Here is a 24,631-nt window from a genome sequence, read left to right on the forward strand (position 1 = left end):
AGAGACACATATTTTCACAATTCCACTAAAATCACTTCAATTTATCACCAAACCTATTATTTTGTTTTCACTGTGTGCTATAATTGCAGTCTATCACATAAACTTTTCTTGTCAGTGTCTCACTGTGACATGGAATCCACATGCTAACTTGATGAACATGTTATTACTTGAAGTATGCGCATATGAACAGTGTCAAAATGGCAAAAGATGAAAGAGAAACCGATAACGCTAACCATTAAGTTTTGCCTGTGGTTTCCACTCTAAAAGGTAAATAAGTACTTATTTCTGTCTTTGGCGATGGCCCTATTTTGTTATAAACTGAATATGCCAATTAATTTTTAACCTTTTTAGGTATTACAATATTAATTGATAAATTGACAATAAATTTATTTTTGGCAGAAATTTCTTTCTGAAAAGCATAATATCATTTAACTAGGATTTTTTGTCCTTTTATTAAAGAATTATCTCAGCTATTCTAATATAATCCTATTAAATACTTGTTATTAAGTTATTGAAAATAATAACAATTAGTAAGATAAAATACTATTTACTAGAAGTTTTATATTTATACTACCCTGTATTATTCTCCCTTCCTCTGATTCTCTCTTCCTATACACTACACACACACATACATACACATCACATAAACAAACATACCTTATTCATACATAGATAGGGAACCTAATATCTATTGAATTTTATGATCATGGTTTCCTAAGATGAAATGGAAAGACTTTGGTATATATGTCTCATTCTGACATGAGATTGAGAATGAAAGATGTGTCATATTTTACACATACATTTGTACTGGAAAATGCCAAATATATTATGCTTGAGATACAATAACATCAATTATAACTTCAAATATTCCAGGGTTGAGTGCTACTATTAAGTACAGAGAATCATGGGAAATATGATGGGCGATTGAGCTTGAAGGAAGTTTTGCCTTTATTTAGTTTCTAAGAGAGTCTACAAAAGATTATAGTTAAGTCTATAAAATAATACTTGTTTACAATTTTCTGTGTTATAAACTGGACATAGTCACTGAGGTTTTTCTTTTGCAGTGTGTTCTCCTCCTCTGTTTTTATTGTTTTTCATTTTCTCTCCCTTTCCTTCCCTCCTTTTTTCCCCATTTCCAAAACCCTCTGCTTTTTACACTATTTATTAAGATTTGACGATATGCCACATACGAGGTTGAATAATTCAAAATGAGTTTTGTTTTTAATAACCATAACAATCAGAGGAGATGGGGATTTATTATCCATCCCATTCTCAGTTTTTCACTGGAGGACCATTGAACTTTGTACAAACTATCATGGAGCTGCAACTCAAACTCCACTCTGGTCTGGATCAAGTTACCCAGGTAGAAACTCTACTTTGCATTTTCTGAGTTTATTTTTAGTTGTGTTTTACTTCATTTTGATTACCTTTCTTCCTCTAATCCACATTATTTGATGTTTGAATAAATTGTTAATCAATAAGCAAAACTGTTCTCCTAAAAAGTCTGTCAATCTAACATTTTGTAAGTCTTCTCAGGAACATTCCTACTGAGATTATGGTGTCCATTTGTTTTCCATTTGCTTATAGAACTTTTCCCCACCCTAAATCATGGGTGAATGAGGACATATAAAATCATTTTGTAACTATTATAAACCTAGAATTTTAAAAAATATGTTCCATGATAAAACAAGACTAAATTATTCAGAACCTCACTAGATCCAGTGTTGTCTATAATAATTCCCATCCATGTGTTGTCTATAATAATTTTTACCATTAGCAGGTTACTTTTCAATAGAGGTAGTTCCATCCCACTAAAGGGAAGTTAGGGCATTTGTAGAGTATTGTGATTCTAACAGTAATTAGGGCATAGTTGAGACTTTTAGTAATAATCTGAGTCCAAGGTTGTTAAATGTCTTTCAAAGTGAAGAATTGCCTCTCCTCTGGTCAACCTTAAAACATCCTCCTCAACATTTAGGATCTCATATCTACAAACTTCATATTTAGTCCTACTCTGTATGTTATTCCCTATGCACGTCACTCTAATTTCAGTGAAAGTTATTTCCTTCTCTCTTTGGTTGCATCATATTCTGGTTAGTTATGTTCTATTCCAGAGGTCAGCTATTCCTCTGTTGCTTTCCCCTCTGTAATTCCTATACAAAATGAATTCTAATCTTACTTATCATAAATTTAAATTTTCATTATAAGTGGAAGTTGAGCATTTTCCTATGAATGCCTATTTTTATTATATGTGACTTTTATTTCTTCTTTAAATTATAACTGGAGAATTATAATTTCCTAAAAGTTATGTATGTAATAGGCTGTATTCTCCATAGGTTTTATTTTAGTATTGAGAAAAAAGCATCAAATGCTTAATATATAAAAGAGAAAAGTTGAGCTCTATAGGAATGAAAACCACTTGTCTAATGCAATTCATGGAAATATGACTTCAAATCATTCTCCACACTGATGGACCTGGAGCTATTTCATTTATTATCTCTACATGGAAGCAGGTAATGTGCGTTAAGTGGGTCTCTCTCATTTCTCTGTTTCTCAGAAGAACTTATTAACATATGATCTTTCATTCACAGTAATATTTCATTTTAAAATAATTAAAATGCAAATATATTGCTTTATTAAGTTTCATATATTTTAAAATTATAAAGATGCACCTAAATATTGACCCCGGTCTCTTATCCAGTGGGCCAAGGAAGCCAAGACAATAATGCAGTGGATGCAGAGGACCAGCAGAGACTATGGTAAAATCAACAGATGGGTCTCATTTCCAGTGCTAGGGCTGCCTGTCTCCAACAGACTGCTGCCATGTAAGAATGTGATCTTGCATTTAACAAGTCTACATGTTTCTAAAGGGAAGTTAAACTTTTTTATTTTAAACATTTCTTAGAGTAAATACAACAAATCAGGAAGACAATACATATATACTATTTACAGTATCTGACATGGGACAATATTAAAATCTATATTTTAAAGTAAAGAGTTATTTTGTACCATAAACCAACCAATAATTTATTTAAATGGAAAGAAATAGTTTGTTTTATTGTTCTTGCTGTTCCTATTTGGACATGCTTATTTTTAATACATTATTTTGTGCCTCGAAATTATGTGAAATATGTTCAGAGTAAGAGCTTGAATTGAAATATGTGTATGATATTCTTTATCTGTAGCCTGTAGTGCTAATATTGAGGGATTAAGTAGTAATACAGACAAAAAGTTAAAATATAAAATAAAAATATTGACATTTTTATTATAATTCAAAAGATTCAAATTTGGTTGTTTTCACAGCTAAAATCAGCAGGTGGTTCTATAATGAAGGCACTCAATTTTTATTACCAAACTGAAATTCATTTAATAGATGTCTTACAGTCATAGTAATTTCCCAGCTTAAGAAAAAATAAAAACATTTCATCAAGGCAAAGAAAATTTCTGAAAGAGGTTCAGGGAAATTCCAACTTTGTTTTATGCCAGGTTATTTGATTTGCTTTACATAAAACTTTTTAAAGGAATATTAATTTATGTTGTCTTGAACTAATCAGGAATTTGAGTGACATTCTCCACCTTACCTATTAACATTATTTCTTTAAACATGACTAAAAATAACTCAAGCTTGCTGAAAACTATGAATTTTAGGAGAATGCCCTGCTGATAAATTTTAATTTAAATATAAATGTATATTTTCCTACCTAATTCAAACTGCAGATGCATCCCAAAACTCTGGTTTACTATCACTGCTGATGAACTGACCATTACTTGGCAAAGAGCATTAATAGAAGGTAAAACTCTTCTAGGTTAAGAAGAATCCAACAGGGCTAAGGAATCTTTTCCGTTTTGTCTACATTTTGTAAAATAGTTTTGAATGAAATTGAATACTGACCCATGAATACCAGTGACAAGAAAGATCAAATTCCCATTGATCTTTGTACAGTTTATGAATTTGTCGATGTTACTGGAATCCACAGTCTGAGCTGACATCAATGATCCCGTACCAATGCCATCACAAGCTGTAGAAACAAGACTCACAGTCAGTGGGCTGAAAAACTTATTTTTGTTCAATAAATGGTTGTACTACCATGATAAAGGAAATAGCATTTTATTGAAAAATTAAAAAGTTACATTTTTTTCCTGAAAAAATAAAATCACTCATTCAGTATTCACTCTTGTCCCTACTTTAAAATATTGTCCTAAAAGAGAAAAAGATTGTCCTTGTATGAGTTATTCTAAGAATTACATTTTATACTAAAACCCAACATTCACACAACACATACAAAGACAATTCTTCATGAACTTTTCCTTTTCCTTACTAGATTAAATTACTTATTTATAACCGATTCTAAAATTATTTTTAATACTTTTTAAATGCTGGTCACTTTGACAAAATATTTTCCTGGCCTACTAATGTTCCACAATGTATAATTTGAAAATTACTGGATAAAGAAGAATATACATTAAACAAGGAATACTAAAGATATGAGTTGTTACCAGAGTCAAGGGACATTTAAATATTTGGACTCAAATTCAATGTTATCTCTGCTTTCTGAAGACTTTATTTAAAATAAAAGTGTGTTTGTGTGTGTAGAGAAAGAGGGAGGGGAGAGAAGAGAGGGAGAGGAAGGGGGGGGAGGGAGGGAGGGAGGGAGAGTGAGAGAGAGAGAGAGAGAGAGAGAGAGAGAGAGAGAGAGGAGGCAGTCTAAAAGTAAATGTGAAGTTTGGCATTTTTTAAGGAACTCCTTGCTCTTTGAGAAGCTTAATAATGTTTGGGAGATCTGAACTATACTTTGGTCCTGCTTAATTTAAGCTTCATTCTGGTGAGAAATTTGATCACTCACAGCTAGAAGGGGTTTCTTCTTCCACTAAAATCCTACAGCATGAATTATCTGCAACATTTATTTAATGCTTGTAGTAAACTTCCTTGTCATTTCACACATCTTTTAAAAAATATTATAAGACCAGGAGAGTAAGTTTCATGTAGTATATTCCTTTGCATTCACATTTATGTTAGCAGATCATTTTGTGTAGAATGCAAGCAGCTAATATGTGCAATAAGCATGCAGATCCTTGTTTTGTATCAAATATCTAATATTTGTTAATGATAAAATGCAACTTTATTTCTGAGTTCCTATGAAAGTTAACTCTGAGTTTTAACTGGACCTAAGCTTTAGTTGACATAATTCAAAACCAATAATACGCACTGTTAGTTGATACTTTGGGGAACTGTCCAAAGTCATGGAAAGTGTGGGGGGACAGGAAGATTTCATTGTGGTAGTGAGTTTATTCTGAGGCTAACTTCATTGGCCTATTGAAAAGTAAATGAAAGACCCTGGTATAAGGTCTCAGTATAAGGCTTGGTATAAGACCCAGTTCTAACCAAAGTAAGCTATCACTCACCTTTTGGGCAAATATCAGTGCAAGGTTTACACATCTTAATTCCATTTTCTTCTACTTCCATCTTGGAACTAGGGCAGGCACGCACACAAGAACTGGAATCTACCACAAAGTTATCTAATTAAAAAAAAAAAAAAGTAAAATAAACAATAATATCAGTGCAACCATCAAGTTCATTTATTTATTTTTATTTTTTATTTCTTTAGCTGAACCACTCAGGTGTGCCTTACCACTGAGTTACACCTCAGCCCCTTTTATTTTGAGACAGTGTATATCTAAGTTGCTCAGGGTCTCTCTAAATTGCTGAGGCCAGCTTCAAACCTAGGACCTCCTGCCTAGGTCTCCCAAATTGCTGGGATCACAGGTCTGTGCCACTATGCCTGGCTCAGTCATCAAGTTTAAACAGGGGATTGTAGGTTTTGACAGCTTATATGCCTCTTCCCCTAGAACAATTTTTTTTGTTGTTGTTTAAATATCTCAACTTGAAATAGTATCTTAACCATCCACACTAAAACCTTAGGCAGTGTGTTACCAGAACCTTGTACTTGCTTTATAGCTATAACTCTACATCCTGAACTGCCCCCAAGATGGAGTGGATTTCCTTTATACACTTAGGAAACAAGACATTTAGTTTGTGTTTCTCAATAGTTCCACTTCATTTCAGGTCCTGATGTAAGTTTGAAGTCTAAAAATACTTCAAGTTCATGAAGCCCAAATGAAGCTTAAGTTAAATTGCTTTGGATCAAAAGAGTGCACTTCATAACCAAGAGAAAATGTTTAAAATACATTCTATCTCTCAATGGAGTGCCATGGAACTTTCTCATATTTATATTTGAAGAAATAAAAGGAAATTTCAAATGGTAGTACTTTAGGAAAAGTATGTCAATAAACAGGGAACATTTTATTACCTAAACTTCTGTGAAATGTTTTGGAGACCAGGTGATCTGTGATACACCAGGACATTCTCTCCAAAATGAGGGACAAATGACTGTCTCTGAGTTGTCCACCATAAAGGGAAAACACAGTGCCTACAAGACCACTCTAGTTTGGAAGGTAGGATCATCCTACACTTGGGAATACTGCTCTGGCTCAATATGGGATAGTGTGGAAGACTTCCAGTCTGGAGGGGTACCCACAGCAGGAAAGGTACATGGTGCAGGTCCACACTGTGGTACAGGCAAATTTGCTACTTGGGACATAAAACCCAACAGGCTGTATGATATAGGATGTATTATAGTGGGACTATATGGCTACTTATGACAAGTAGCAACTGGAGAAAACTCAGCAGAAACCTCTAGGTTTCTAGAGCTAAGCCACACCATCAGTAGCATATAAATATACACCATTTAACGAAGAGTTTCTGGCATGCTTCTAAGTCCTGGTAGAGACAAAGTACCTCGCACTGGGTCTATAGTTACTCTTGTGGCCAGAACTGCCCTCCATGAACAAAGTTTTTTTAGAATCATGATTTCATAACATCGGGAAGAGTAAACAGCACTGTAAAATTGAAGCAGTACATCTGGGATTGGGTTTACGCAGGGGAGAGGCACAAGTGACCTGCATTAACTGGTGAATCAGACCCCTTGTAACCCACCCATGCACTTGTACCCCACAGTCATCTCTTGCCTCGGCTACATGAAGATAGGAGGGGGCACTTATGAAAAGCTGACAGAAAAGACCAAAGGTAAGCTTGAATATGGATGCAAGCCAAAAATGGGTGGTGGCTTCCCTGGGGCCTTGCTTAGGAATGGAGTTGAAGGCAGAGGAAGGACAAAAGCCTACAGAGAGCATAGTTTTGAGTAGGACAATGTATCACTCATTTTGTGTGGAGAAAGAAGAGGCCTTCTATATGGACTCATGAGCAGTGGCTTGCCCTGGAAGGAGAGATACTGGAAAATCTGATGACAAAGCAAATCCAGGGTACTCATGGGAGTAAGCATAAAGCATGGAGGTCCTTATATACCAATGGTCTACCAGAGAGCATTAACCTCCAAAGAGACCCTTTGTTGAGAGGGTATCAAAGCCCATTCCTGCTTCCTTCCCTTCCCCTACCAGTACGGATTCTAAGATGATTCCTTAATAACCTAATCTCTTTGCAACCCAACCTGCATCAGGTTCATATACTAAGTATTAAGTAAGCATTCTTTCTGTGAGGACTTGGATAGTACCATATAATTAAATGCTTTCATATTTATGCAGTGATTTATGCCAAGTAGAATGAATAAAGATTATAATTGGCCTTATGCCAATTCAGTGTAGGTTTTGCAATCAAATTTGTTTCAAAAAAGGTATTATTTGGAGTTGTTAGATTTCAGAACTCTGGACTAGGAATTGAAGGCCTGTACTTAGAAGCTAAATGTCCTTGTTTTCCCAAAAGAGTTCAAGCTTGGCAAACCAGGAATCATGAAAAATGCCCATCTGAGATTTGAATTTCACAGTGGACATGTACTGAAGTGCTTAAATTAGTCTGTAATTTCACAGATATAAACCAATCAAAGAAAAGCTTTAGAGTTACCACATCTATATTCTGTAGATCACAAAGCTTTCATTTTAAAAATTATGTGAAGACATGTAACTTTTATCATTTTTTCGCCTTTCTAATAGGTAAAATATGAAACATGGAGGAAAGTCCCATTGGTCACTCAAAGCAAAGAAACTGACTCTAGCAAATATCAGCACATATGTTATACTAAACACCTGGTGAGAGCAATGTTGGTCATTTTGAATACCCAGGATGAACAATCAGTTTGTTAAAGCTCCCTTAATGTATTCTTTATACCTATTTTTTTTTCAGATTGGATTTTATATTAAAATAATAATAATAATAATAATATATATATATCTTAGTGTAAAGAAATTATAAGGAATGAATTTAGGTAGAAATCCATTCTTACTAGAAGCAGGCCCTATTTATTACATAACTTGCTTCCACTCTATTAATCAACTTAATTAACTTTTCCAAGAAAGAGCATAATGTGCAAGAAAACTCAGGTATAATGAAAATAATAAGTTCAGGATTCAATAACTCTTTGCTCTAACCTCAAACATTCCAATCGTTTGCTAAAAAGTTTAGAATACTTAAATATCTTGAGCTTTAATTCCCTTGTTTGGGAAATGAAAGTGAGAGTACCCATACCCAAAGTAATTCATGATACTGTTCAAATATCAAGTTAAAATAAATTTATAAGAAATGTTTTTTTTCATTTCCAAATAATGCTCTAATTAATGACTATTCTTATTATGTCACTTACGTGGGCACTTCTTGACACAGAATGCTCCATATGTGTACTTTGCATTGAAGTTGTGCTCCAACTGAAAAGTGGTTGGATTGTAGACGAAGGTTTGGGGACACTGAGTAACACATGCCCCACTGTCATTGAAGTTCATGCAGGCCTGCATCAGCAAAAATAACTTTCATTTAAAAATAACTCTCATAATACATACTAATAAAACATGGTGGTGATACATTTATGAAAGTCGTGTTCATTATCTAGTATACACCAATTTTATAAATACTGCAAATTTTGATAATTTTAAAGTCATTTATCTTTCTAAGTTTCCACAAAATTTTTTTTCAGATGTCAGTAAAATACCATCTATAGTTTCTAATGTCCAAATTGCTTAGTATTTAGCCACTAATTTTGAAACTAAGAAATGGTTTAAATTATTAAAATTAGCTGATAGTGAAGAATTATTTAAGTTCACACCTATTCAAATCATTTATACTAAATCTTAAAGTCAACTGAACCTCCAATTCTATAGGTTTTTTTGTTTGTGTTTGAGCTTATATATAGAGTTCAGTGCTTTAAGTGGATTGTTAAACACAAACATCACCATTGAATAGTGAGAAACTTTAACAAATGTTTAAACTGGACTTAAGGAAAAGACTCTGTCAGTTGTCTAGCCACAGGTAAATGTAAGGTATATAATTAACCTGTAAATAAATAACATGAGGCCGTTTCTTGTATGGCATTTTTCATAATGCCACACAATTTAGTAAAGTCACCACATTCAAATAAGACAGTTCATTTCTGCTGACAGATTTGTCTTGAGAACTCAACTCTTTAATACTTAAAGCTCATTTGAAAATAACTAAAAGCCATTTTACCACCTGAGAGTTAGGTATTTGGTAGCAAATGAAAACATATGTATAAGTACACATAAGCATATGATTAACAGAAGTGTGGGTGAGCTAATTCTCTTAATTAAGAAACTAAGCTTTCATAGGAATAATTCAGGCCTTGGAAGACAAGCTAATGTGAACTCAAGTTCTGTTTTACATTTCATCATAAACTGTCATATGGTTATTAATAAGCATTAATTTATTCTGTTTCCTCAAAACATTTGCTTCATCAATTGTTGTTTTAGTGAGCACTTCATCACAAACATGACAATTCCCTGATGAAGGTCTACTAGATGCATAATCAGAATGAGACAACTGATGATCCATTATTCACTGAGATGACACTTTCTAGGAAGAATCTATTAAAAACCAATCTAGAAAACTCAGTAAGTTTTAATTTATGGTTATGAAACTTCATGTGTCCTTATAATTGCTTTACTAACATATTTTATGCAATCTTATGCATAGATTGCTGGGGAACAAAGAACATAAACCAGAGAAATAAAAAACATTTACCTTCCAGACAACAAACAAGCATATTGTAACTTATACCAGAACCCTAGTCTTGCATTCATAAACATTCTGTAATAAATGCTGAATGTGATCACTGCACCATTCCATAAAGTAATGAAATGAGAATTCTGCAGCTCACTTGATCTGCTTGGCAGGGTAATGGAACAGCCAAAAAAGGTGGTGTCAAACTTCTGAGAGTTTTCGTTAATGTTCATTATTGTTATTGTTTTGGAATCCTTAAAGCAACACCTGAAGGGTTCAGTGTCCTCAAAAATCAAGCTTGCAAACCCATCTGTCTATACTGGTGATGGACAAGAAAAAGTTCTCAGTTCAAGATCTGCTGAGTTTCCACCTCAGATTTTTAACACTCTGATTTCCATTTTTTTCTTTCTCCCTATACACTACTGCAATACATATTTTTATTTCATTGCACAACTAGCAGACAAGTTAAATTTCTTATAATATTAATAAAACTAAGAAATTACTAAGTACATCATATCTGCATTTTTCACTTTATTGGAATTGTCAAATTTTAAAATGCTCAATTCTTCTATATATTTTCATGTAGTACATACTTGAGAAGTGGAATAAAGAAAACAAATTATTGCATTCACTTTCAACAATAAAAATGATTTCCTATTTTTATGACTCTCAGCTTAAAAATAATACTAGAGTTCTGGTGTATAAAATTGAGTTAACTATTGCTCACAGAATTGCTCATATGTATTCCAAAGAACAAAAATACTATATCAAGGATAAAATACCAAAATGTAATTAAAGTCTCCCTAATAAGCTGCAAATGCAGCTAAAATATATCATAAAATTAGCATATTGGTTGTTTTAAATGGGCATTTGTAAATATTAAATTTTGAATAACATGAGCTTCTAAAGAATATGAACTGGAAAATACTTAAACTCATAAATTTATCTGCTATAATCATGAAATTTATGTTAAAAAAAACAAAATGCAATTGCCCTCTCTGACAGTACTCAAATATGCAATGACATGGACAGGTAACCTCTGCATTTTGGAAAGGATGTTGTTAGATGCTAAGAAAGATATATTGATATATCTTCCCCAGTAAACATCAATTTTACTATAAATTGTGTCCAATACAAAATTCATTCAGTGAAACAGAATAATTCCAGTTAATCAACAGCCAACTCAGTAAGGGCATGACTTCTAGGAAGACAGATCATCTTGCTTAATCCTAAAATGTCAAATTTTTTTATCATAATCAGATGGGAAAGACTCAATATGCCTGAGATGAAGAGGGAACAAAGGAGAGGAACAGAGGAATAGGGAGAACTCCCAGACATACAAAGCAGTCTGTGTCCTTAGGTCCTGCGCAACCTCCAGCACATTCTCGATGACAGCAATCACTGACATAGGGTCCATAGCACCTGCCATCACATTGTTCTGCACACACCGTCCTTGTCACTGCAGAAGACAGAGATGGAAACTCTATCAGAGTCAGTCACCAACACACATTCCTAAGGTTATATGCAACAACTGAGAAAAGCTAAGTTCTGGAGAAACAACTTGACTCAGCAAACATTTAATGAGCAAAGTCTGCAATTAGATCAAAATTACTATATAAAAATCCCCAACATTAGTGTAGATACTTATTTTTGTATTCTTTCTTGTTTAAGAGAATATTTTTAGTGCCTAATAGAAATCATTCAGGTTGGGAAGATGGAATCAGCAATGAATTCACTCCACACAATGTACACAGTAAGGTCCTGTGGGAAAAGGTGGTCCCAGAAGTGGATTTAAGACTTTTTAATAGTTAATGGGAAAAAGTAAACAAATCTTATGTTTAGTAATAATGTATTTTACATGAGAAAAAATGAAAAAAGGAAAGTCTGGAAAAGGAAAGGAGGGCGAGAGGAAGAGAACCCTTTTTTTTTAGTTAACAAAAACTTTCACTTTTCTTATCCTTCAGTTCAAGTTGACAGCATCATATCATGATACACTTTAGAAAGCAAGGGCATGGGCAGTTCATCAAAATTATAGTAATGAGGAACACAACACTGTTTATTTCACTTATTCCAGTCAGATTTTAAAGTATTTTTCAAATACAAATTTTACAGGGTATGGATAGTACATCATTTTCATATTTCCAGTTCAGTCTTGTTTCTTTCAACCTTTGTGACTAGTTTTTCTAAGCTTCTTTCACTGCTGCTTTACAAAGAATCTGCCTCTTAAACATTAGTATTCCCCAGATTTTGGTCTTGACAATTTTCTGTGGGCTACAGGCTCATTCTTAGATAAAATCATTCAATCTAAGTTATATGACATGCAGATCCAAAGTGGATTCTCTGTGGAGCTACTTCTTATCATAACTTAATAGGAGATTTTGAAAATAAATATTTGAATCTGGGTTTGTGAGTTTGTATCTCGTATTTACAAACTGAAGTCCATTCAATTTTGAAATAAAGAATTTCTTCTATAAATATTCTAGTATAAAATTCTACATAATAAAACAGTTTGACCTACTCACTCGCTCACCTTTTAAAGTCTCACCTATTTAATACTGAAGCTTCCCCAAACAACTGACTCCTGGAGACTTTCCTCTTCTTTCTCCTCCTTCTTTTGTCCAGTATTTGTCTTTTTTTCTTTGTTTTCCCTTCCTTCCTTCCTCCTTTCCTTCTCACTTCCTTCCGTGCTTTTGTTACAGCATCCATCACTATCTAACATACAGTTCAAATTATTTACTATATTTATTTTAGGGGGTATTCCAAAGTTTAGAATTATACCTGGCATTCATGTAATTTCATTTATATTTTGTATATTCATTATATGTGTGTGCATACATACACATACACATATACCCAAACAGATTATATCCATGCATTAACTTTTTATAGTCATTTATTGTACCTACACTGCTCTTCCTATATTTTAACCAAGTGGTGTATTTATTGAAGTGTACTAATTAGTAATGCATGCTATATAGGGCAAATGTTTTTAATAGTTCTGTAAAGAGTAGATTTAAACATAACTTTTTCTCTTCCAGATTAAATAAGATCCTATTCATATATCAAGAGTCACTAATTAAAATAGCAGACATATGATAAACAAACAAATTATACAGTCGAAATAAGTGCCATCACAGGACAGTCTATTAACTTGATTCTAATTGACAGGCATTACTCAACTGGAAAACAATAGCATGGAATTGAATCAACAGTCATATCCCATAAGTCACATCACATTTTAATCCTAGATGCATATATCTAAGTGTTGATTTCTATTTTTAACTCTTATCACAATTTAAAGAAGTATACAAAATGTTTCAATTTCCCTTTAATTGATTACTCTGTTCTTTCCTAACAAAATAGGAAAATAATGTATTTATAAAAATAAGATAATTAATTCTGAATTTATTTTAAAATTATTGATTAAATGTTCACATTAAAACCACTTTTGTCATAGAACACAGTATTTAAACATGAAAATAAGATGTTATAATTATTATGCTATTACAAGTATAATCTTAGACTCAACAACATGTATTGCATTTTATACCACTTAAAAAATGTACTTTAAATGACTTAATCATATGTGTTAAGTCAACTTTAGAGTTTTTGAAATAGCAAGTTCTCCCAGGTAGTAGTCAAATATTTCATTCATTTCTAGGACATCTTGATCTTCATGTTCCATTTCACTTCAGGAATACACACACACACACACACACACACACACAAAACCCAAGTCACTATGCAAAGGCAAATATATTTTTAAATTTTTTTAAGACATTAAAAGGAAATTATGGGATTTTTCTCAAAAGCAGTCTATAATTGAGTTTTCAAATATTGTTATACATACTCAGTATTAAAAGTAGCACTCCTTAATTTCAAATGAAAATTCATTAAGCAAGAAACACATTCGGAAATGTTTGATGAATCAGTAAGCAAAAGAACAAAATGATAAACTTAATTTACAAATAGTGATGAGACTGAGTTAAGAAACATCAGCTTTTTACATTGTTTTGTGAGACTTGTTTTTTAAAATTAAAACATTCCCCTTGCATACATCCAAGTTGTGAGCAGGGCAAAGGGCACAGCATTGTAAAGTAAATCCATTTACCAGAACATGGAGATTAATAAGCATCATTCCCTTAATACAGATAAACTCATCAAATTGTACTCAAAAGTTTATGATGAGAAACAGAACAAAATACAGGTCCTGAAATCAATGAGATAACTCAGCCTTCATAGGAGCATTAACATATAATTGCTTTAGTTTTTATTAATTTCCATCCTTACTGGGATATTTCAATGGAAATGTTTTCACTGTGTTTGGTATGCTTTCTAAATTGCTTCACTGGGTGCATTAAAATATTTGGGTCAAGTTTTAACTAGCCTGTTCATTGCTGGTATACTGCTAAATGCAATTAATATAAAAGGTAAAACCTGAGAAGTTAAACTTATATTTGGGTCAGTAAACTTGAAATTGGCAATGGGGATTCATTCAAAATATCCAAGAGAATCAGTACCATGTATTCCATAGTAAAGAAATATTGCTAAGAGAATACCTATCACCTCTAAAAATTAAAGTGTTAACATTATCATACAAATACCTCACTAATGAAAACAAAAGTTTAATTCTCTAAATACAATGATATCCAATATTATTATTAAAGTTGCTCCTTTAGAAAAATTTATTTGAAAAGTGTCAATTGGCAAACGAAATATTTGTTTTTGTTTTCTATGAGTAGCCAAAAGGATGTTACAGTGACAAGTAGAAAGGTCTGTTTGCCCATTAACAAGAAGCAATAAGGTTAAATGTAGGGAGAGCCTTTATAAATGTTTGCTCTCCATATTTTTGCACTTGACTGATTTCCTCCTTCTTCCCTGTCTCCTTCCTCCTTCCTCCTTTTCTCCCTCATTGCCTTAAAAAAAAGTTTTAACTAGTGCATTATAGTTACATATAAGCTTGAGATTATTTGTGGTATGCTCACATATTCATAGAGTGCAGTTGGGTCAGTTTTGTTCTCCAGTACTTTCCCGTGTCTACTCTTCTTCCCTCCTTCTGCTTCCTCCCCTTCCTCTACTCTCTTGGTCTCCCTTCTGTTTTCATGAGATACCCTTTTCATTCCTGATTTTTTTTTTTCTCTCCAGCTTTCACATATGAGGTCAAATATTTGACCCTTGACTTTCTGAGTCTGGCTTTGGATTAGCTTCACTTCCTCTACCCTGTGATTCTGAACTGGTTTGTATATTAGATCATGTCATGGGACCTTTCAAATTTGAATATAAGAATTCTTATATAAATAAAAAATTCAATTAGTATCAGTGGGGTCTAAAATTATCCATTTGTCATAAGCCCCTAAGGAATGTCACTGCCTGCTTATTCCACAAACTCCATTTTTAGTAGTAAAATATTTTTCAAATACATATTAAATGAAAATAATTGGCAACGTACTAAGTTATTTTTTACAGTTTTAATAAGTTGCATAGGTAATTCCAATGCACAGTATAGAGCTGAAAAACATTGTTCTGTATAGTCAAAATGCAAAAAAAATTTTAGTCATTTACACCATTTGATTGACAGATTATTCTTTGAAACTTAATCACAATGACTTCTTGCTTTTATTTCCTATTTGTGTTCTTAAGTGCTCTATCACTAATAGGAAATCAAACAAAAAATTGATAAGCAAACAGATGATAAAATTTTGGAGGAAAAGGACCAAATTTGGGACAGAAACATGGCTTGGCTCATTCTGAAGGCAAAAGTTTCAGAAAAATGAGACATATCTTCATAGCATCTCAGGCAGCAGTTGTATGCACATAAAGTATCATGGGGCAACCCCTAATTTCATTGCAAAGCATATTTAAAAGCATGCTCATTTAATTTTTCTTTTGTTTTTATCTCAATTAGTATTAATGACTCATATCTATATGCCTATATTATTTAAATTTTTATGGACAAAATTTTGACAAACCATGTCTGTAAAACACAATATATTAAATATTACTTCAATGGAGTGTTTTTGAGGTTATGGGGTTTTCAGTTACATATCTGGAGGTTTGAATAGGAAGAAAAATGCTTGGGTTAAACAAAGGTGATTTTGGTTGGATGTACAGAAGAATTTATCAGCTATTAGAGTGATAAAAACACTGTAATGAGCAACTGAATGGGTTTCTCGAGTGTTTATTTGTCAGTATTTTAAAAGGAAATCTCTCCTGGATGCTTTAGATATCTACTTAATTAAAGGCAGGGGGCTTGATAAAATGTTCTCTAGAGGTACCCTTTAGCTTTAGAGTCCAATATTTATGCCAATGAATGGTGAAATCGTACCTAAAAAGATGAGTACACTGGGTCACGTAGCTCGCTTTAGAAGCTGCCATCACCAGGATATAGTTGGAGAGAAACAAATAAAACTCACAGACCATTCAAGAACAGGCTGTGAGGTGTGGAAAATCAGGTTTAATGAAACTAACTCTAAAGTACACATTGCTATTCATTCTCCCAAAGGAAAATAGCTGGACACATCTGTGTACCCAGAGTCAGGTGAAATTTAAGGATCAAAAGGAAGATTTAAAATAAGATACCTGGCTCTCCTCCTGCATTCTGATTCAGCCAGTCTGGAGGAGGTGCCAGAAAATTCATTCTTTTGTGTTAGGAACCCCAAGATTTTCAGAGGAAGACTTTATAAGCCAATATTTTGAAATTTCTACTCAAAGACACTTCTTCCTCAGGAAAAGTTCCTCTGGGATAGGTAAAACATTTATTTAGACAGAAAGGCGGAGGTGGAGATGGGTCTTAAACTAAAATGCTTTTCATTATCTCCCTAAGCTGGAGACTTATTAAGCCAAAAATTGTTGCCACACAGAGTAAGGCCTTATGATAAGCTTGTATCCTGGTCTGAACAGGGTGGAAATGTTTCACTTTTAGGAATTTTCAATTATTTTAGCCAATACATAAGGTCTAACATATTGAAGAAGGCTCTCAGGTGATATGAGTTTTTATATATATACACATACACACATATATGTATATATATATATATATATACACATACACACACACATACACACATACACATATATGTGTGTGTGTATCTATCTATCTATCTATATATAATTTTTTAACAGTTAAAGTTAACAAAGTAGAATTATGGAAAAGTGTTTAGGTCTTCCAAATTCCCATTCTCATAACACAGAAGAAAGTCTAACTGATTTTCTTTTATTCCTAATTCCTAATTACACTGATGATAGCTATCGTAAATTAACTGACTGGTGCGAACCACACAGTTACACTACCATAGGTAGTGTTTAATCCTAAAAGCAATAACTTCTTAGTTCACCTGGAAAACATGGAAAATACCTGTTCATCTCTTGTTGAAACTGACATTCAGAGGCAGTTCATACAAGCATGCCCAGATTTTGGCAGGTACTAATTAAGTTTGACCCTTTTCCCATACAAATCCCTGGTGACCCATGGGCTATGCCATGATAATACTGTTAGTTGTGTCAAGGAGGAAAGGGGTCTTGTCTAATCCGTTCTTCATCAGTAGCCACTTTATTCATTTATTTAATGAAGTTTTATTTAACCTATTTTATAAAGACAAGCTCAATGATTCATCAAGGAACTTTAAAGTTGATTTTAAACTACACTCTTGGCCACCAGGGAAATTCTCCCTTATTAATAGGCTATAAGCATCACCAAATTTTGTGAGTCAGTATTTGAAGAAAAACAATATTGCCCAATTACATCAACTAAAAACAATATTCTTAAGAAAGAATATGAGCTAATTTACATATCCTACAGGACTGCAGATATGAATGTCAAGACCATAAAGGAAGGACATGAATTTGCATGATAATATCTTAAAAACAGCATCTTTAAAAAATATTTTTATATTGTAATTGGAGGCTGCAACTTATAGTCCACTACTAAATGATAGACTGAAGATAACATAATCAAAAATTGAAATAATATTATCATGGACCTGTCACACATCAAGAAATGTAGAAAAATTGATATTCATCATTTGAAGTCACTGTATCTTACAATAGATTACATCTCTGCACCAATCTTGATTGGAAAATAAAAAACGAAAAAAATCCTATCACTTTCACTTCTTCTTGTTATATATCTGAAATACTAGCAGAGGAGAATGAAGATAACTTCTCTCCCACTCAATATGCATCTCAGTTTCCTATTCACATTGTGATGAAAATAATCACAGAATATTAAAAATAATCACAGAACATTAAAATGGAAAAGACAGAGGCTCGTGTTGGGTAAGGAATGAATAAGTATCTCTTGAATCAAAGAGCTATATAGTCTAAATTTCACATTTTATTGATAAGAAATCTGTTACTGTTACTTGCCTCTGTTTAAATTCAAAATAATGTTCACATGTCTCTGAGAGATACCGATACCAGTACTTCTTCAGGGTATCCCAGTAAGTTTCCAGTTTGGATGAAGATTGAAAAATTGGACAAACTAGATGGGTGTAGAACTGATTAGAGATTTCTTGAAGAGTAATTTGTCCATCAAACCTGTGCATATAATTTCATCTGTGACAAAGAAGTTCTAGTTCTAGAAAGAAATCTGACTTATGGAAGAAGGTGCACTTGTGGACAACTATCATTTTAAGATATCCATTGGTCATAACTGAGACTGGAACAATGCAATCCAAATGTCCACTAATCAGGAAGTGGTTAAGTAAAGTAAGGCACAGCCATAACTGGGGAAAATGCTGCAGCATACAAAGAAATATGGTTAATCTCCATGTGCTGAAATGAAAGGATTTTAAGAATATGATATAAGGGAAATAACATCAAGTGATAGAAGAGTAAGTATTCTACTAAAGTTTGAATGTGGAATGGCCCCTGAAGGCTCATCTATGTAAGGCCTGGTCCACAGCTGGTGGTGCTATTGGGAGGTAGGGGGAATTGGGAGGTGGTTGGAGGAGGTTGGTAACTGAGGATTTGTCCCTGAAGGATATATATGACCTGGTCCCTTCCCCTCTCTCTGCTGCTCTGCTTCTTGGCTATCAGGAGGTAAGTGGTTGACTGTGCTATGCCTTTCTGCCATGTTTTGTTCTGCCTCACCTCCAGCCCAAAGTAATGGTGCCAGCTGATCATGGACTAAAAGTTCTGTAACTATGAGCCAAAATAAATCTTTCCTCCTTTAGGTTGTGACAAAAAGCTTACTAGCATATAAAGCTACTTTTGTAAAGAAAAATCTCAGCACATATGTGCTTTTATCTATACAGATATGCTTGAAACACATATACATACCAAACTTGTTACTATCAAGTAATTTATTTAGAGAAAATACATAAAGTGGGAAAAGTGTGCTCACTGATGGAGAGACATTGTAATATTTAATTCTATACTCTTGGTGTCATGTAAATTTTTTAAATGGGAAAAAATAAACTGTAATAAAACAACCTGTGTAGTTGGCAAAGCAAGATAATTATCCCAGTGTCACAGATGAAGAAGTTAGCATTTCAAAAATATTTAACTACACCATCCTGGGTCAAATAATAAGTCATAATCAAATCGGTTTAAAATTAGTGTCTTGATTCCTGTATATCCTCACGGATTTGTTTGCATTAAGTTAGGAGCCACAAACAACCAGTGTCTTATGGCAAAGACCAATGGAAACAGGAGAATGGAGGAAGATAGCTCCAGAAATCATTTTATATGCAACACGTTGTAACTAAAATAATCTGATGCACATCTGCTTTCCATCTCTGAAAATGTTTGTTCCAACGTAAAATTAACTACTTAACTAACATGATTATGAGTGATAATAATAAACACTAAGATACTACTCAAATGTTCTTCACACTTGTGATTTAAGCCAGAGATATAAGATGATATATTATGTTTTTATAGAATCTAACATAGTAGAGGATTCAACCTACAAAATTTACAGAGGAGAAAAATGAGTGATAGCGAGGGGCCCATATACTCAATAACACAGTTAAAACAGTGATGCTATAAATACATTTTAAGTATATAAGGAAAATATTTTCATAATAATGTTATCCTCATATAACATATTTGGGATTATCTGGTCAAAAAGACAATCATGTCTGCCTACAAATTAAATGAAGCATCTTCATATTGTTTTTCAGTCTTTTGAACCACAATTGACACTACAAATAATGTACAACATGGCTCGGTATACATACACATGATGAGAAGTTTTAAGGGATAACTTAAAACTTAAGTTTTAAGGATTAGCGACTCTAATTATGTGCAAAACATTTTGATGTTGTCTTTTCTATTCTGCCCTAATCTGGTCTATTTTGTTCCAATCTATCTTATTTCAATAAAAATTTAATGTTTTTGTCATGGTCTATCCGTGAAGTGATTTTCCAATTCACTAACAAGTTTCAACCAGCAGTTTGAAAGCACTGCTCAATTGCCTGGACAAAGGTCAAATTAGGGAATTAGAAAAACCAGTCCAAGGGCTCCTTTTCTATATGTGCAGCAAACTAACCTTCTAAATGTATTCAGGAGCTTGGAGCCACTGGAGATGAAATTCCCATTTTCTGAAGTTTCAGTATCACAGAGATCACAGAAAACATTGCACAATAGCATCTGCTACATGCCTTCCTTCCAGAATTGTGTCATTGAGACTACTCCCAGGGATGTGTGCCTCTTATTCTCACTTCCAACACTGGAAATCTGGGGTCCTTAACTCAGATCTTCTATAGGGTAGTGTGTTGTAAATTTGGGGCCAATGCAAAATAACGTTTATCATTTTCTTTGGCAAAATATTTATAGAAAATAATATATCTACAGATATAAGAAAAGAAGTTAGGCATTATTAATGTATTCACAAAAGAAATTGCCACCTCTGTGATCTGGACAAATGCTTAGAAATCCTTAAAAATTACAGAATGCCATGTGATAAGAAAGAGGATGTGATTTATTTGTAGATCCATCTCTCCTTAAAATTCTGAACTAACATATATAGTACATATTTTTGAGGAAGGATAAATGACTACAGAGAAATAAAACTAAAGAAAAATCCCTCATTCTCTTACCACAGCAATAACTTTGGGGATCCATATGTCATTGACCTGCCTATCACGGTCCACAGCAATATAACAGGCAAGGGATTGCAAAAGTAACTCAAGTTAACTCAGTCTTTAATGGCAGTTTTCAAGTTTGACAAAGGGGATACATCTCCCTTCATGCCTCTGAGAAAAGTCCCCTCAATCTGCACTTCTCTACACCCCAGAATTCTCTCATCCTCCTTAGAACTCTTTCTCACACTCTGCATCTTGCCCCTCCCACCTGGCTCCCAGATGCTCTATAGGAATTATTTATGACCATTGAAGGCGATGGTCCATATGAAACGGTTATCTTAAATCCAGAACAATTTATTAAGTGACAGGCAGTAAAATGAATAACTATAAGAGATGATCTGGAGATGACTCCAATTCTGACTTTACATAAGAGCTATGCTGAATCAGACAAATTACTTAACCTCTCTGTGCTTCTGTTTCTTCAAGTATGAAAAATAATAACTATACTTATTTTATGAAGCTGTTTTAAAGAACATATGTATTATCAGAAATTATTACGTTTGAAATAGTGCCTAATAAAGTGAGTACTATGTAAATATTTGCTGTTGGTATTGTCAAGTAATAAATGAATAATTATCTTGCTTTATAATGATATTTGTCCACAAAATATTGTATCACTAATATTTTGTTACAGAAGTATTAATATGCTTCTTCTATATGATTTTTCAAAGCTCAGAATTATACAATTATATATGCCAGGCACAGTGGCACACATCTGTAATCTCAGCAGCTCTGGATGTTGAGACAGGAGAATCATGAGTTCAAAGTCAGCCTCTGCAACTTAGTGAGGTCCTAAGCAACTCAGCAAGAACCTGTCTCTAAATAAAATATATAAAAGGGCTGGGGACATGACTCAGTGGTGAAGTGCCCCTGGGTTCAACTCCTGGTAGCAGAAAAAATTAATAATAATAATAATGATAATAAATTATATTACTATATCATATGTCCTAACTTAATCTCCTTTAAATATGTTTACATTGTTTGCATTTGCTATTACTATAAATATTGGTACGATACATAATATTTAGCATACATTTTGTGTAATATGAACTAAAATGAATTTTCTAGCCTTAGAAAATTTGTATTTCAAACCTTTTGACCACAAATAATCAATAAGTCAATACAATGATGCTCACTGTCTATAATCCATCAAGAGCAATTGAGATTATTCCTGTTCTCATACTTTCATTCAAACTAGGAATTACTGACAAGTAAGTTTTATTTTGAAAAATTTGTATATTTTTGATTATAAGTAAGGCCAAACATTTATTTAGATTCATGTCTGAATTAATATTTCAAATATTACTTAAGTATTTTTAAAATACAAACTACTATAATGTAGTTAAAGTGATCTTTTCTTCTTTATAGCTTTTAAGTCATGTTTAAAAAGACCTTCATCATTCTGTAATTTTTATCTGTATGTTTTCTTAGTACAATCAGTTATTTTGTATTTTTTAAGCTTTTAGTTCACACTTCATCTATAATCTGTAGGCTATTTCATGTCTTTCAAGCTTAATGCACTATCTACCTTACATCTTTCATTTTATAGTAGAGATCTACCTTCACTCTAATCCATATATTTGACATTTACTCCAGCATAATTAATTAATCTATGCTTTTGAGTATATTTCAAAAATACCAACTTTACAAAAAAGTAAGTTTCTTTGCAGACTTTAGCCTATACTTTGGACCTCCTGTTAGATTTCATTGAGTAATTCCATGCTGAACCCCTACCACAGTGGTTGAATAATTACTACCTTCAATGTCTTCATACCTGATGCAGAAAATTCATTCACATAGTTCTTTTTTTCAAATGCTTGTCTCTTTAATTAAATGCCATTTTTCAGAGAGATACTTTAGACTATTTTTCTTTAGTTAAAATGAAACCACTAGAAATTATTTTGATATGGTTAAAAGTATAGTTTAATTTTAGAAGAGCATTTTCATAAGGTACATCTTTACATCTTAGCATATAATTCTTCACTCATTTAAGTTTTCTGTTATGTTCTGAAATAGAGTTGTAACATCAGAGTCTGTCTTTCTTTCTGTCCCTTCCTCTCATCCATGTTCTACTCAATGGAATTATGTACATTTATTTCCCTCACTTTAGAGAAAAATAACTGCCCTGGTTAACAAATTTAAGCTCAACAAATACTGAAATCGAATGAAACCTGAAGGTCTTCCTATGGCCACAAAGCTATGTTAGCTCTATTATAACAAAATGACCTCAGAAAAACCAGAACTAGCTGTCTCCATTGAAGTAGCAATATGTGAAAATAATTTTTTAAAAAATATTTTGGGTTTATCATTTATAACATCACATAAATAAATATAAGGATTGTTTATTTTGAAAATGCCCATGGTAATGGAGATAAACAGACATGATAACCTAAAATTTCAAATAATCTAAAAATTTATATTGATGTGAGATACAAAATATTAAAATATCCTAGGTTTAGGAAACGCACATTTATTCTAATAGACCAAAATGTGACTTGACCCAGGTAATGTGATCTGTATCGGGTCACCTCTTCTTAGCCTCTTTCAACTCTATGCTGCTAACTTAATTCATCCTCCAAGCAAACCAACTAATTTGAAATAGAAGATATGCTTCACATTAATGCCAGGCAGAACTCTAAGTGGATATTGTTCATTAGATTGCCAGATCTCCTAGCCCTGGGGGTGGTAATACAAGTGTGTGCATTCCAAGAATCAAATATCACACTTCTTTCCATTCCTGTACGAAACACTGAAATTAGGTGTTGTTTATCAGAAGTATGTCACATATAGAAATTTTGAAGAATTTTCTTTCCTAGTAAAAGATATTTACTCTGACAGCCAATAATTTTGCTGCAAAGATATGAACAATTAGGGATAAATTTCATCACTGCCATATCACTATCAGAATAACAAAATCCTTTAAATGGCAGTACTTCCAGATACTTCTGTCCTTCTTAATGTGCTCTAAGTAATCTAATGTGGAATATTCACTCTGATTTCTGTGCTTAGATTACCCACCTCTTGCCCAGCCCATAGTTTGCATTCTCCTCAACCTTTCAACATCTGTATCTATGTCATCAATATCTACATAATCCATAACTGTATTATATATACAACATACACACAGATAGCCAACATGAACACACACACACACACACACACACACACACACATACTAGCCATGCAAAGAGGCAGGCACAGAAATCAGCATTTCTCAGTGCTTTCACTGTGTGGATGAGGGAATGTGGGAGAACAGAAGTTCCTAAGATGCGCTTAGTTTAGAGGCAGCACTGCATCTGTACTGCCCTGATGTCCCCAGGTCAATATTATATGCTTTGACCTTTGCAAACATTCCTCATCCTTCTTTTTCATCCCACCATGCCCACAGTATAGCTACAAATTTGTGCCTTTCCTTTATACCCACTGGGCCCTTTATAGGGCATTAAACAATATCTCAGAAATCATACTAATTTGTAATATCTAGAGTATTTCTAATAAAAGTATCTCCTGTAGTTGAGATGGAAATCAT

At 33.2% G+C, this 24,631-nt stretch overlaps 1 protein-coding gene across 1 annotated transcript in view; it reads right to left on the reverse strand.

The window, feature by feature from the left end:
* The window catches only part of ERBB4 (erb-b2 receptor tyrosine kinase 4), a 1,167,248-nt gene that overhangs the window by 320,792 nt on the left and 821,825 nt on the right, over positions 1-24,631 (reverse strand). Inside the window, 4 exon segments of the mRNA XM_079135547.1 lie at positions 3,890-4,016; positions 5,401-5,514; positions 8,649-8,790; positions 11,356-11,474. Of these exon segments, the coding sequence (XP_078991673.1) occupies positions 3,890-4,016; positions 5,401-5,514; positions 8,649-8,790; positions 11,356-11,474 (502 nt within the window).

The sequence above is a fragment of the Sciurus vulgaris genome (genome assembly GCF_902686455.1).
Source record: "Sciurus vulgaris genome assembly, chromosome: 3".
In the NCBI taxonomy this organism is placed as follows: domain Eukaryota; kingdom Metazoa; phylum Chordata; class Mammalia; order Rodentia; family Sciuridae; genus Sciurus; species Sciurus vulgaris.